At 38.2% G+C, this 14,691-nt stretch overlaps 1 protein-coding gene across 2 annotated transcripts in view; it reads left to right on the top strand.

Moving 5' to 3' along the window:
- Nucleotides 1-14,691, top strand: part of Yaf2 (YY1 associated factor 2) — an 80,293-nt gene that overhangs the window by 15,153 nt on the left and 50,449 nt on the right. The window contains exon 3 of one of the 2 annotated variants that reach the window (XM_048366224.1): nucleotides 12,137-12,208. The exons of the other annotated variant lie outside the window; for it this stretch is intronic. Coding sequence (XP_048222181.1) covers nucleotides 12,137-12,208 — 72 coding nt within the window. The remainder of the gene's footprint in view (nucleotides 1-12,136; nucleotides 12,209-14,691) is intronic. 2 annotated transcript variants of the gene reach the window in all.

Raw genomic sequence — 14,691 nt, forward strand, 5'->3', positions numbered from 1 at the left:
TTCCCTCTTGTAACAGGTGCTAGAGACAGCCAGCCTATAGCAGCAAGTACTTAATACTTGATGCTAGGGAGATACTCAAGCAGTAAAGCCCTAAGGCAAATTTTCAGAGAAGACAAACATGTACTGGTGTCCTTTCCATCTTCTCATCCATTTGTACTGTTTATCTTGTCTCCCAAGGGCCCCAATCTCTCCACATTTAAAATGTTTTGATTCCTTAATTTTTTTCCATCTCACCAATAGTTTTTTCTTTGGTGGAATTTTTTTAATGTTTTATGTAAAACTGAATAAATAATTCTGTGTAGCGTGGATGTAAATAACTTGGATGTGGGGGAATAGAGTTCTATATTTTTAAGATATTCTTATGTTAAAGGTGTATAATATGTGTGTTGAAGATTCTAACAGTTAAAAATGGAAAAATAGAAAAAATGCCTATCTTAAAAAAGTCAGAGATAGCTACTTCACAGATAATTTTGTTTCTTAATTTTTATTCATAACTATCAATATTTAAAAGTGGAATTTGTCGTGGTTATGCATGCTAGTACCCAGCACTTGGGAAGTAGAGGTGGATGGAGGCAGAAATATCATGAGTTCAAGCTATATAGCAAGACCCTGCCTCAAAACTAACAAAAACTCAGAGTAGAACTTGAAGTTACTGTCACTAAAACAAAAGGAAAAAAAAGAGGAGACTTTTAATTTTCAGTCTTTTCTTTTAAAAAGCTTTTTGCTTACATGAGTAGTGTGGTACTGGGAACTTAGCCCAGGACCTCATACCACTATGCTGTCCTCAGAGCTGAAGAAACTTTTTTTTCTTTTTTTTGTCGGTCATGAGCTCTTCAGCTCAAGGCTAGCACTCTACCACTTGAGCCACAGTGCCCCTTCTGGTTTTCTGGTGATTAATTGGAGATAAGAGTCTCAGGGACACTCCTGCCTGGGCTGGCTTTGCACCAAGATCCTCAGATCTCAGCCTCCGGAGCACTGGGTGCTAAGAAGAAACTAAAAAAAAAAATTAACATACATTAATTATATATAGTGAGTGATTTCAGTGTGACATTTTCATGTATGTATATAATGTATTCCAATTTCAATTCTCTTATCACTCTCCCTTCTCTCCTTCATAAAGCAATTTCAACAGTTTCATTTTTCTATTTTCATAAATGCAAACAATTTACTTCCTTATTTACCTCTTGTTAGCCCAATCCCTTCCTGCTGGTACCTACCCCTACCTCTGCCCCACAGCCACCACCTACTCCTCCTTCTTCTTTCTTCGTTTTTGTCCTCAGTCTTGGGGCTTGAATTCTGGGCCTGGGCACTATCCTTTTGCTCAAGGGTAAACACTCTACCACTTGTTTTCTAGTGATTAACTGGAGATAAGGAGTCACAGACTTTTCTGCCCAGGCTGATTTTGAACTGAGGTCCTCAGATCTCAGCCTCCTCAGTATCTTAGAATTATACTTGTCTTACCAGTGCCCAGCTCATTGTAGTTCTTTATGCTGTTTTCATAGATAGTTATAGTGTATTTAAAATTACCTTTCCCTTTTTTTTTTTTTTTGGTGGGGGGGAAGACCTGGGCCTTGGACTCAGGGCCTGAGCACTATCCCTGGCTTCTTTTTGTTCAAGGCTAGCACTCTGCCACTTGAGCCATAGCGCCACTTCTGGCCATTTTCTATATATGTGGTGCTGGGGAATCGAACCCAGGGCTTCATGTATATGAGGCAAACACTTGCCACTAGGCCATATTCTCAGCCCCTAAAATTACCCTTCCCTTCCCTTTCTAGGAGGAAACTTTTTCATCAGAGGCCTCTTCACATGACTGCTCTTACTCTGTCTCTCTGTGCTGTTTACAAATACTGGTCCGAAGAGAAAATTCTTTTAAAAGTTATTCAGGAATGTTTGGAAAATACTGTATATGATGTCCTTGTTGATTTTAATGAATTTAAAGTTTCTGAGAAGTCCTCAGAAAATCATTTTGTCACTGGACACTGGTGGTTCATGTTTGTTATCCAAACGACTCAGGAGGTTGAGATCTGAGGACCAGAATTTGAAGTCAACCTGGGCAGGAAAGTCTGTAAGACTCTTTATGTCTACTAAACTACCAAAAAAGCCCAAGTGGTGGTGTGGCTCAAGTGGTAGAGCACTAGCCTTGAGCAAAACAGAAGCTCAGGGATAGTGCCCAGGCTGTGAGATCAAGTCCCAGGACCAGTGCACGGACACATACACATATATACACACATGCACATTTGTTTGGGCTTACTTAATGGAGCAGTTCTGAGTCTTTCCCCTAATATTGCACATACTGTGACATACTGTTCTGAAAGCCCTTGTTCTAGTACTGGCAAAAACCCACAAAGACAAAAAAAAAGAGCAAGTTGCAGGAAATAATTAGGTAAAAGAGAGATGGGTTTGCCAGTTAAACTCAAGTTACAAGTTTCTTGAGATAGAAAAGATCTCATTTTGCTTTAGAAGGGTTCTGTGATTTTGAATTGTTTTCATTGGAGCCCTAACATTTTATGGAATTTTCTTAGAGTAGGCGAGTGGCCCCCATACATGCCCACAAACTTCAAATAATCTTTGCTTTTCTATATTTTAGTAGGATTTAACATTTCTTATTTAATAAAAATGCTTGGCAAAATATATTTGGACGTCATTAACTTGCTCTACCACTGTTCTTACCACTCCTGTTTGATATAGGCTAGTTTGATTGTGACTAGTTTTTGTCAAGTTTTGTTTGGTGATGGGAAAGAATTGAAGCTTTCTTTTTCTTTTTTTACTTCATGAGTAGCTTTATTCACAGAAAAATAATCTTTAATCTACACAAATGCCAGATTATACTGCAGAAAGTTAGTTTTCTATACTTATGGAAAGATTTCTACTAAGTGAAAAAAAAAGGCCATATATTCACAAATATAGTACTGTCTCTCATTATACAACTATTCAAGTTTTCTTTCTTGTAAAGCTTTTTGTCCCTCCTTCTCTGTATCTTTTTCTTATTCCTACTTTTCTTCTTAGTCACTTTTGCTTTTTTTTTTTTAAGACAAAGGAAGTGGTGCTGGGCCGGGTTATAAAGGCAAACATTACATAGTCAGACCTGCCACATGCAGGTGGCCAATGAGGTTACAACACTTACAGAGCATGCCAGGTCACACACAGGTGGCCAATGGAGTTACAGTCTGTCTCATAGTAACTGTTTGAAACAGTTACTTCAACAGGACAGGGGGTGGGGGGAGCACAGTAGAAGTCACAGTCCAGGCTAGTCCCTGAATAAAAGTGAGACTCTCTCTTGAAAATAAGTAAGGTGAAAAGGAGCTGGAGGCATGGATCAAGTAGTGCAGCACTTGTGAAGTGAACTCCCAGATTTCAAACCCCAGTACTGCTCCCCCTCCAAAAAAAGAGTTAACAGCCATCAAATGTACAAGTGGTGATATCATAACAAACATAGATATACACTTAGGGCTATAGTTATACCTGTTGTGAAACATGCAGATTATAGTTGAATAGTTAATACTGTAACTGATTTTAGTACCCTGGATATTGTATACATGTATTGGAACTAGGGAAGGGAAAGAGAATACCAAATTCGAAAGACAAAGGATAAAAAGACAAACCAATGCAACAGCAATACTTAGAAAACTATATGGTGTACAACTCATGGTGGGGGGAGGGATATGGCGAAAGGGGAGGCAGGGGAAAAATGAGGGAGGAGGTAACAAGTTGGATAAGAAATGTACTCACTGCATTACATATGGAACTGTAACCCCTCTGTACTTCACTTTGACAATAAAGAAAATTAAAAAATGTTTACTGAAAATGACATTTTCCATAAATTGCTTCAATTTTTTTTTTTATCTATTCACCTTGCCTCTATCCTGCCTCTATTTTTTACTTCCCCTTCTTTCCTCCCTGTGTGTGCAAGAGATGGGGGAAAGAGAATGAGAATGAATGAGAATCTATGAATGACAATCTCTCAGTGTCCTGATGTTTACGATCAAATAAATACTTGGGTCAAAATGGTAAGCTTTGACATCTAGGATATACCCTGCTAATGTAGCAGTAAACAGTGTGTCAGATTTAAGAATTGAGCAGCTAAACCAGTGGGTTTTTTGTTTTTTTTTTTTGACTTGTTTCTGTTTGCATGGGCACTGTGCCTTTTTTCAGTATTTTTTTTTCTCAAATTTTTATTATCAAACTGATGTACAGAGAGGTTACAGTATCATACGTTGGGACCTTTTTTCAGTATTAAGCTGTAACTCCCTATCTCCTACAATTCCTTCCTTCCTTCCTCCCTCCCTCCCTCCCTCCCTCCCTCCCTCCCTCCCTCCCACCCTCCCTCCCTTCCTTCCTTCCTTCCTTCCTTCCTTCCTTCCTTTCTCCTTTCCTTTTTTTGTTGCTCAGGCATTACCTCTTTGAAAAAGTGCACCCTTGTCCCTAGGCTGCAATAAATGCTCTTATAGTTACAGTGTTCTGTGCAAAAAATGATGATTGTATTTACTTAGTACATTGAAAATCTATTCGTTTTGTTCCTTTTGACCTTCCTGGACTGTTGTTGGGACCAAGTCTGAACCACATTTCAGTTTAAATCCATCTTGCCATTGTACTTTTTGGTGGTGAATAAATATAAGTGATCCAATGAATTTAGTGTAACTCTTAGTTAATAATAATAATTGTGATACTATTAATGGAAATTCTTAGTGCTTGTTACACTGTCTTTTAGAGGAAATAATGCTTAACTGAATTGCAAAGGCCTTTATCATTTATTGGATTCTGCTGCTACTTTAAACTGTTTAATTTTTGTTTTCTATGGAACATTTATATTTCATTTTGAGTTAGATGGAGTGTTTATGCTTATTTCATTGGATAAAATAACTTTCATCTATCAATATCTTTATGGGGTACTTATTCAGCATTTTTTTGTGTGTGTTCTCTTTGGTCACCAATACAATGCATGATTGGAACAATAGCGATAGCAAGACATGCTTGTTTGTCAGGTCCTAATTACATTCAGAGAACCAGTTAGTTGTTGTAGCAGTCTAGGCAAGAAACAGGAGGGGAGGGAAATGAATGGATTTGTGATATATTCAGGAGAAAAGTTATATACTCAAGGGTGATCAGATAAGACTAGAGGAGGTATAAATTGAGTTGAACAAGAAGAGTCAGGTTGAGTATATGATGCTGGTGTAACAAAGCAGCTGGGTGAATAGTGTTACTTCTCACAGAGTCAGATTTAGGGGATAGGTTCATTTTTAGACATAATGAGTTTTAGGTTCTTGGTGGAATTGGAGAGTGGAGATCCCTGAAGTCATTGGATCTGTGGAGTAAAGCTTAGGAAAAAGGACTGTAGATGCTGTTTGATAGTCATAAGGTGTTTGACTGTCTGGAAGCCAAAGAAGTGGGTAGGTGGAGGAGAGAGTAGACTGCACAGCATGAGGAAGAAACCTAAGATGGACCTAAGAAACATCATTATTTTTCCCCCAGCACATGGACCTTAATTATTTTCTTTCACCTTCTTCATTAGTCTCTTTCGTGCCTGCTGGCACCTACACCCCTCAATAGAGCCTGCCCCACTTTACTGTCATTTATTTTTTAAAATATCATAGAGTATGCTAAGGATAGCAATATGTTCCACCATATTGGAGTGCTATACTTTGCCAAATTAGTCTTAGTGCTACAAGTATGGTTTTTTTTTTCTTTTCTGTTTTTTCACTCAAAATGCTACAGTCATCTCAAGGTCCCACTGAGGGGAAGATCTACCTCCAAGCTCACTGTGGTGGTTGTCAGCAGGCCTTAGAGTAACTGCTTCCACATTACTCTCTTGGATGATGGCACCAGTCATTTGCTGTGTGGGCTTCTCTATACAGTAGAGCTGCTTTGAACATACCTGTTAGCTTTCCTCAAAGCAAGATACTTGACAGACAGTAAAGAAAAGTCTCTAAAGTGGAAGTCAGTCTTTTTAATTCCTTTTGGGAGTGATGGTATCTCATTACTTTTGCCAAATTATATTCATTAGAAATGAGTCACTAAATTCATCCCACACTTCGGAGGAAGAGATTATATAAAGGTCTGAGAATGGGGGGTGAGATTTGTGGGCTGTCTGAGTAACTAAAGTGTTATCCATTGATGTTTAAAACTTTGTTTTATGATTTTCTTGAAAGGGAAACTTAAGAGGAAAATTTTAAATGTCAAATAGATCAATAGGAAGTTGTTCTGGCTAAGGCAAGCTTCTGGAAGCTGGAATTTACCTACTTACTATTTTTCATTTTCCAAGGCTTTTCACAGAAGTTTGGATATTAGTATCTTGTCTATTAAATTGTAGTCAAGAACATGGATATATGTTGCTTGCTCATATTTTCGTTTTAGAATTTGTCAGCAGTTGGAATAACCAACTGAGTATTAGTTATTGATTGTAACCATAAAATTCAAGCATTGGGCTGGATGATGGTGTCACACACCTGTAATCCTATCTACATGGGAAGTTGTATTCAGGAGGATCATGGTTTGATACCAACCCAGGCATCCAGAATCAGGTAATACAGGATTCTCAATCAGTAGTTATCTGTAGTGGTAAATGTCTACAATGCTACCAATGATAGGAAGCCACAAATAGACAAATTGCAGTCCAGGAATGCACCTGGACAGGAAGCAATACCCTGTCTCAAAAATAGCCGGCACAAAAATGGACTAAGGGTATGTCTCAGTGATAGACTATCTGCTTAGGAAGCACACAGCCCTGAGTTTAAGCCCCAGTACTGCCCAGAAAAGTTTTAGGCATTGGAATATGGAAACAACTTGCAGTAAATGTTTCTAGCAACTTTTTTTTTTTTTTTGCCAGTCCTGGGCCTTGGACTCAGGGCCTGAGCACTGTCCCTGGCTTCTTTTTGCTCAAGGCTAGTACTCTGCCACTTGAGTCACAGCACCACTTCTGGCAGTTTTCTGTATATGTGGTACTGGGGAATCGAACCCAGGGTTTCATGTATTAGAGGCAAGCACTCTTGCCACTAGGCCATATCCCCAGCCCGTTTCTAGCAACTTTTAAGTCCATTACTAAAGTAGATCCAAATTGATGGCTTACAGTGATGATTGCAATAAAAATAGTGATTTACCTGGTAAATGTTTCATGAGCTCTATTTAAATCATATGTATTTTAAAAAATATTAATATGGGGGCTGGGGATATGGCCTAGTGGCAAGAGTGCTTGCCTTGTATACATGAGGCCCTGGGTTCAATTCTCCAGCACCACATATACAGAAAACGGCCAGAAGTGGCACTGTGACTCAAGTGGCAGAGTGCTAGCCTTGAGCAAAAAAGAAGCCAGGGACAGTGCTCAGGCCCTGAGTCCAAGCCCCAGGACTGGCCAAAAAAAAAAAAAATTATAATAATAAAAATATTAATATGTAGAGGTACTGCAGTTCAGTGTGTGTGAGTGTGTGTTTGTATGTGTATGTATGTGTTTCTAGGGATTATACTCAGGACCTCAAACATGTTAGGCAAGATACAAGTCTTAAATTTTGTTTTTGTTATTGTGAGACAAAATCACTTGAAGATAATATCATTTTTGGTTGTGTTAATAGTCTTAGGTATATGGCTAGCTTCTGGGTATTATTTCTAAATAATTTACGTACATTAATCTTCACAATTACTCTATGAATTGGTTTCTGTTATATTTTTCATTTTACAAGTGAATGCAGTTTTGCAGTCTTCCATTTAGACTCAGTTGGATAAATAAGAAAATAGTGTTTTTTTTAAAAAAGTGTCTTTATTGGTTGGGATGGCAAGAAGTTGTAGAATGAAACTGAGGGAAAGAAGATTTTTTATTAGGAAATGAGATTATATTTATAATTTAGGGGACTTAGAAGAAGCATAAGTGTACATGGAACTATATAGTATATAAGTATACATGGGGTACAAGATACAATCAACCTAATAGATTATGTCATATAAAAAAGGCAAATTATCCATAGCCATTTCAGTTTATAACTCATATGACCTCTAGGGCTTTTCCCCTTTGGGTAAAGTGATCGGAAAGATCATGGTAAGGAAAATCAGATCACACAAAATTCTGCACTTTACCTAAGGTCTCTGATGGGCTAAAGGAGCTAAAAAAAAAAAAAAAAAAAAGTAGTTTCTATAAGTAACATCCTTTATTTGTTTAGTTTATAGTTTAATCTTATTTTGGTTAATTGAAGTTCAGCTCAGTTGTATATCTGTTTATCTCTGTGTGCATATGTACACAACTCTTATTTGAACTATCAGTGATGTCACTTAAATAGATACAAATAAGTACGTAATCTTAAAACTTGGTTATACTGTTGACAGAATTCCCAATCCGACATTCATATGAAGAAAAAAGTTTAACCACAAAACCTGATATTAGAATTTTAAGTTAGTTGAAGATTTGAAATAATGTGCCTGAGAAATCATCAAAACCTGTTCAAGCCAGAGGTGGTTGTGGAAGGGAGAGTTAATTATCACAAATTCTAAGCAAAGCGGGTTCTTCAGGGTTTATTTTGTGGGTTTTTTTGGTTTTGGTTTGGTTTTATTTTGTTTTTGGTTTTTCTGGTCTTGGGGCTTGAACTCTGGTCCTGGGGCCTGGGCACTGTCCCTGACAGCTTTTGGGGGGTGTTTTTTTTTTGTTTTTTGTTTTTGGCCAGTCCTGGGCCTTGGACTCAGGGCCTGAGCACTGTCCCTGGCTTCTTCCCGCTCAAGGCTAGCACTCTGCCACTTGAGCCACAGCGCCGCTTCTGGCCGTTTTCTGTATATGTGGTGCTGGGGAATCAAACCTAGGGCCTCGTGTATCCGAGGCAGGCACTCTTGCCACTAGGCTATATCCCCAGCCCTTTTGGGGGTGTTTTTTGTTTGTTTGTTTTTTGCCAAAGGTAAGCAGTCTACCACTTGAGCCACAGCACTACTTCTGCCTTCTTTGAAAAATTTATTGGAGATAAGAGTCTTACATGGAGTTTTCTTCATGGGTTGGCTTTGAACTAATGCTCAAATCTCTGCCTCCTAGGATTATAGGCATGAGCCTCCAATGCCTGGCTCATGTTAACTTTGTATGGCAGCTTTTCTTTAGTGAAGTGTTTTATTTTTGTTCGATTATTAAGGAATGCCAGTCTATTGATGAGCATTATATTTGTTAAAGAGTCATATGCAGGATACTTTTAAATAAAACATCCTAATGCCTGAACATTTTTACCTTCTGAGTTCTTCTGATAGAATCCATTTTAGGGCTGAAGATGTAGTGTGTATGCATGAGGCCCTACGCTTAATCTTGAGCCCACACACACAAAATCTTAGTTGAGTTTATGGAAAGATAACAACAACAAAAAATAGATTTTTCAATGCCAGTCTGTCTTTGTTACCCTTGATTACCTTAAAATATTTTCAACTTTTTTATTTTATTTTATTCTGGTATTGGAGCTTGAACTCAGGGTTTTCTTCTCTGGCTTAGTGACACACTACCACTTGAACCACACCTCTATTTTTGTTTTGTTTTGTTTTTCTGGAGATTAGAATCTTACTACTGCCTAGAGGTAGAGGATAGGAACTAACTACTGTCTGGGCTGGCTTTGAACTGTGATCCTCAGATCTCAGTCTCCTGAGTAGCTAGGATTATAGGTGAGAGCGACCACAGCCCCAGCTTTCTAGATGTTTTGATTCTCTTATACAATGCATTTGATTCTGTTTGTATTACTTAAATGTAAATGGAGGCAATGTTTGCTAAAAATGAAAATTGGAGGCTAGATGTGGTGGCATAAGCCCATGGTCCCAGCTATCTGGGAGATGGGGGCAGAAGAATACAGAGTCTAAGACCAGCTCAGGCAAGGGCAATGAGATTGGTCCCCAAACCAAAGTAAATACTTAAAACACATATGTGAAAACAGAATAATGAAGCTTGGCTAAAATTATTTTTAAAGGGTTAAGAAAATCATAGAGGGGGTAAAATTCATTAGAGTACATTGTATGAATGTATGGAAATACCACAATGAAACCCTTTGTTCAATTAGTAGATATTCATAAAAGAAAAGAGGACAGACAGAGGGACAGAGAGAAATAGAGGGAGAGAGAGAGAGAGAGAGAGAGAGAGAGAGAGAGAGAGAGAGAGAGAAATTGGAGGCATGGCCCAAGTGGGGTGAATAGGAAAATTACTATTTAATTTATAATGGCATAGTTTATCCTAGTTCATACCATTATGGAAAAATCTTTGGATTACTGTACCTATAATCCAAATATTAACAGTAGATCCTTGTGCCATGTAAATACTCTTCAGCTAACTCTACAAGAATCTAGTTAACTAGAAACATAACTTACATCTCATGAACCTTTTAAAATGTTCTCTGTCACTCTCTCTGTTTCTCTCTCCCTCTCTCATTCTCTCTCTTTGAGATAAGATCTTGCTGTATAATACAGCCCAAGCTAGCTTCAACCTTGCAGTCCTCCTGTCTCAGCCTTTGAAATGCTGGGATTATAGGCATATATTTATCTTTATAGTACTGTTAGAAATGGGGTTTGTGGGGCTGGGGATATAGCCTAGTGGCAAAAGTGCCTGCCTCGGATACACGAGGCCCTAGGTTCGATTCCCCAGCACCACGTATACAGAAAACGGCCAGAAGCGGCGCTGTGGCTCAAGTGGCAGAGTGCTAGCCTTGAGCAAAAAGAAGCCAGGGACAGTGCTCAGGCCCTGAGTCTAAGGCCCAGGACTGGCCAAAAAAAAAAAAAAGAAAAAAGAAATGGGGTTTGTATCAGTCTGTTAGCCTGTTGCTGTAACAAAATGTCGGAAGTTGGATACTTTATAAAGAAAAAGGGTTTATTTAGATCTTAGGCTGAAATTGCAAGCTCTGACAGCTACTACTTAGCCAGATTATCTCTTTGGCCTTTGAGGGCCTCATGGTGAATGACATCACAGTGCTAGGACCAGGTGCACAAAAGATTACATTTGCAGACAAAACCAGAGATTGGGGAAATGCCAGTCTTGCTCTTTAAAAAAATTATTTTTATAACGACTTCACTCTTCTGAGAGTGATGCTTGCAGTGACTTCTTTCTGTTCCACTTGGTCCCACCTTCCAGTGGTTCCATTGCTTCTCCCATTGAGAACCAAGCTTCCAGCACAGGAACCTTTCCTTGGGACACACTTAAATTACATCCACATCATAACAGTGTACTACCCCAGTTAATGAATGAGCAACTTAGAAGTATACACATTTATTAGTAGTGGTATGCTTGAAGACTCAGATTTGTAGAAAAATGGATATGATATATAGAGCAATTTGAGTGTTAAAATTAAATAGGAATCTAGCAAAAATCTTGACAAGTGTACTGTCATTCTTTACTAAATACAAATGTAACTAATAAGATTGGAATATAAGATTTTCATTAGAATTAATGTAGTAGAATGATGATTTTATGGCATATGAAGAATTTTGTCCTATTTATTCTGTTTGTTTTCTGGTAGTGGGATTTTAACTCAGAATTTTGTGGTTACTTGGCTTGCTTACATGAGCTAGTACCCTAACTCTTGAGCCATGCTTGCAGCATGCCTTTTCGCTGGTTAATTGGAGATAGAATCTCATAAACTTTTCTTCCTTGGGTGACTTAGAAATGTAATCCTCAGGATCCCAGCCTCCTGAGTAGCTAGGATTACAGGTTTGAGCTGACAAATGGTTAAGACTTTTATTAAGGGATAAATGGGAAATATTTTGATGCTTTTAAAGTTTAAGAAGATCATTAGCCAACCATGGCCATAAGGTATGCTAGTGGCTAACAACTTTAAGAAATGGTAGATTTAATTCAGCTATTTGTTCTTGTACTAGGAAGAAATGGTGGAATAGTTTGATAGCTGATACTTTTGTGTGCCAAAATACTACTGTCATTATATTAGACATTAAAAAAAAACCTGAAGATATTTAACTCTTTGTTGTGTTTCTGATACCAGGAGTTTCTCTTGACACTGTTAGCAAGATGTTTCCATGTTTACTTTGATGTGTGCCCATAATAGGTCGCTGGTGAATGTAACATCTCTTTCTCCTGTAGTTCTACGTGTGTTAGTAATCCCAAATAAAATTAAATAATCTTCTTATTCTGATAGAGAAGAAAAAAACTGGATCACTTACCAGTAACTGGAGTTCTCCTATTGGGTAATCTCCACAGATCCACATTCTTTGAAGTTATTGTGAATGCCTCGAGGACCAAGGAACCGTTGAAATTTCCAATTTCAGGAAGGTAAGCAAGTGCACTGAAGCATGTCTCTAGCATCTCCCAAATCCCTGCCCCCCACTTTCTTACATATACGTCTGTACTGCATGCCCCCTCAGTTCCAGTGGATGCCCATCAGGAAGATTCTCATGCTGGACAGAAGGGCAAGAGAGGTGGATCTGTGAGGGAAAAGACCCAATAGGAAAACTCAAGTTACTGGTAAGTAATCTGGTTTTCAGAGACTTGAGACTTTTTTCTCTCAAATTTCTTCTCTTTAGAAGGGTTTCATAGAAAGGACGTTGTTTGGTATAGCTTCTTTTTGTATGTTTGGTGTGAGTTATGAAAATTATTATGTGACTGATGTAGCAAACTTAATTGTTGCATGAATAAAGAGTATGACTTTTTTACAGTGATTATTTACCTCATAATTGTTTTAGAAACAAACAATAGCTTTTGGTAAATAGTGCAATGATTCTAAAGCAATGTAGGAAAGCTTCATGTTGATTTTTTTTATGAGTTTGTTTACAGTACGTGTGTGTGTGTGTGTGTGTGTGTGTGTGTGTGTGTGAAATAAGCACCTGAACTATAAAATTTGTGCACATACCAAGTTTGGTCAAATTATTTTAGCACAGTAGTTCTTAACAGTTCAGATAGTTGTCTGTTAAATTATTAGCAGTTCTCTTTTTTTTTCTTTTTTCTTCTTCCCTTCCTCCCTCTGTTTTGTCTCCTCCTAGTATTCCTAGGGATCAAACCTAGAGCTTTATACATGCTAAGCAGTGTTCCACCATTAACTACATCCATCATCAGCCCAGCTAGGGCTTCATAATGACATAGCTTTCAGTTATCTTTCAAGTTCATTGAAGATATACCTGAAAAATAATTTTGAATATGTTGCAGTTATACTTACCCCATCCTTCTTAGTACTGAAAGGGCTTATTGATGTGATATTTGGCAGAATTGGTTGAATTTGAGCTCCATGGTTCTATAGATAACATAATTTATTGCATTGGCATAAAAATGTTAAAATTAGCGTCTTATTTCAGTTTCTCTCTTATTCTAAATTCTTACTATACCCCCTTTTTATTTAATGCCTGTCTTGGGGCTTTGAACTCAGGAGTGTGGGCACTGTCCTATGCTCAAGGCTCTATCACTTGTGCCACAGCTCCACATCTGTCTTTTTTGCAAGTTAATTGGCAATAAATCTCATGGACTTTACTTCCTGGGCTGGCTTCCAACCATGATCCTCAGATCTCAGCTTCCTGAGTATTTAGGATTACAGGTGTGAACCACCAATGCCTAGCTCAGAGACACTATCCCTTATTTTTATTTTTATTTTTATTTTGCCAGTCCTGGAGCTTGAACTCTGGGCCTGGGTGCTCTCCCTGAGCTCCTTTTGCTCAAGGCTAGCACTCTACCACTATGAGCCACTTGCAGCTTTTTCTGTAGTTTTCTCTTAATCATAAGAGTCTCGTGAACTTCCCTGACTGGGCTAGCTTTGAACCTGATCCTCAGATCTCAGCCTCCTGAGTAGCTAGGATTACAGGTGTGAGCCACCAGTGCCTGGCTTTCTTTTTCTTTTTTAATTTCTTAAGTTGTTTTTATAAAAGTGATACACAGAGGGGTTACATTTACATAAGTCAGGTAAAGATTACATTTCTTTTTGGACAGTGTCACCTCTTTCCTCACTCCCATTTTTTCCTCCTATCTCCACTCACATCAGAAATTATTCTTGAATAGTATTTGTTTGTTTTTAGCACATAGAGCCTGTCATAGTGCCACACTAATAGGTGTTTTGTTAAATTTTTATTTATCTGTGGAGTATTCATAATTCACCTTCATTCTTTGAGGCCTAATTTCCTCAATCTGAAACTTTTGTTGGCTTGACCGGGAGAGTTGCTATATTTATGCTTTGTCTGGTACCTTCATATTCTTGAAGTGACCTTCTCCCCATACCTGTTATACTCTATAAAGTTGAGGTATGTCCAGCCTGTTGTGTCTGCTACGTTTTGCTATCTATTTTGTTACCTGTGCTTTCTAAGTGGAAACGTGGCTTTGTGTGAGATTGTATTCATTCATGGGATGTGCTTTAGTACACTAACAGCAGCACACAGTAAATAAATTCTTATATGCTATACTTGGACTGCAAATCAATCTTAATTTCTGTGGTTACATTTATATAATGCAGCTTAGCCCAAAGATTGGCTTTAAATTGTATAATTGCCTTTTTTGTTTGGTTTGGTTGAAGGCCTCAAATTCAAAATCTTCCTCATACCTCAGCTTCTTCAATTGTAAGATTACAGGCACGTGCCACCATGTTCAGCAAGTTTTGTGTTTTGGGTTTTTCTTTTTGCTGATGGTTCTAGGGCTTGAACTCAGGGCCTGGGTGCTCTCCTTAAGTTTTTGTTTTTAAAGCTCAAGGCTAGTGATGTACCAGGAGCCACAGCTCCATTTCTGGCTTTCTGGTCATTAATTAGAGAAAAGAGTCTCATAAACTTTCCTGCCTGATCTGG

The sequence above is a fragment of the Perognathus longimembris genome, chromosome 1 (assembly GCF_023159225.1).
Source record: "Perognathus longimembris pacificus isolate PPM17 chromosome 1, ASM2315922v1, whole genome shotgun sequence".
NCBI classification, from domain to species: domain Eukaryota; kingdom Metazoa; phylum Chordata; class Mammalia; order Rodentia; family Heteromyidae; genus Perognathus; species Perognathus longimembris.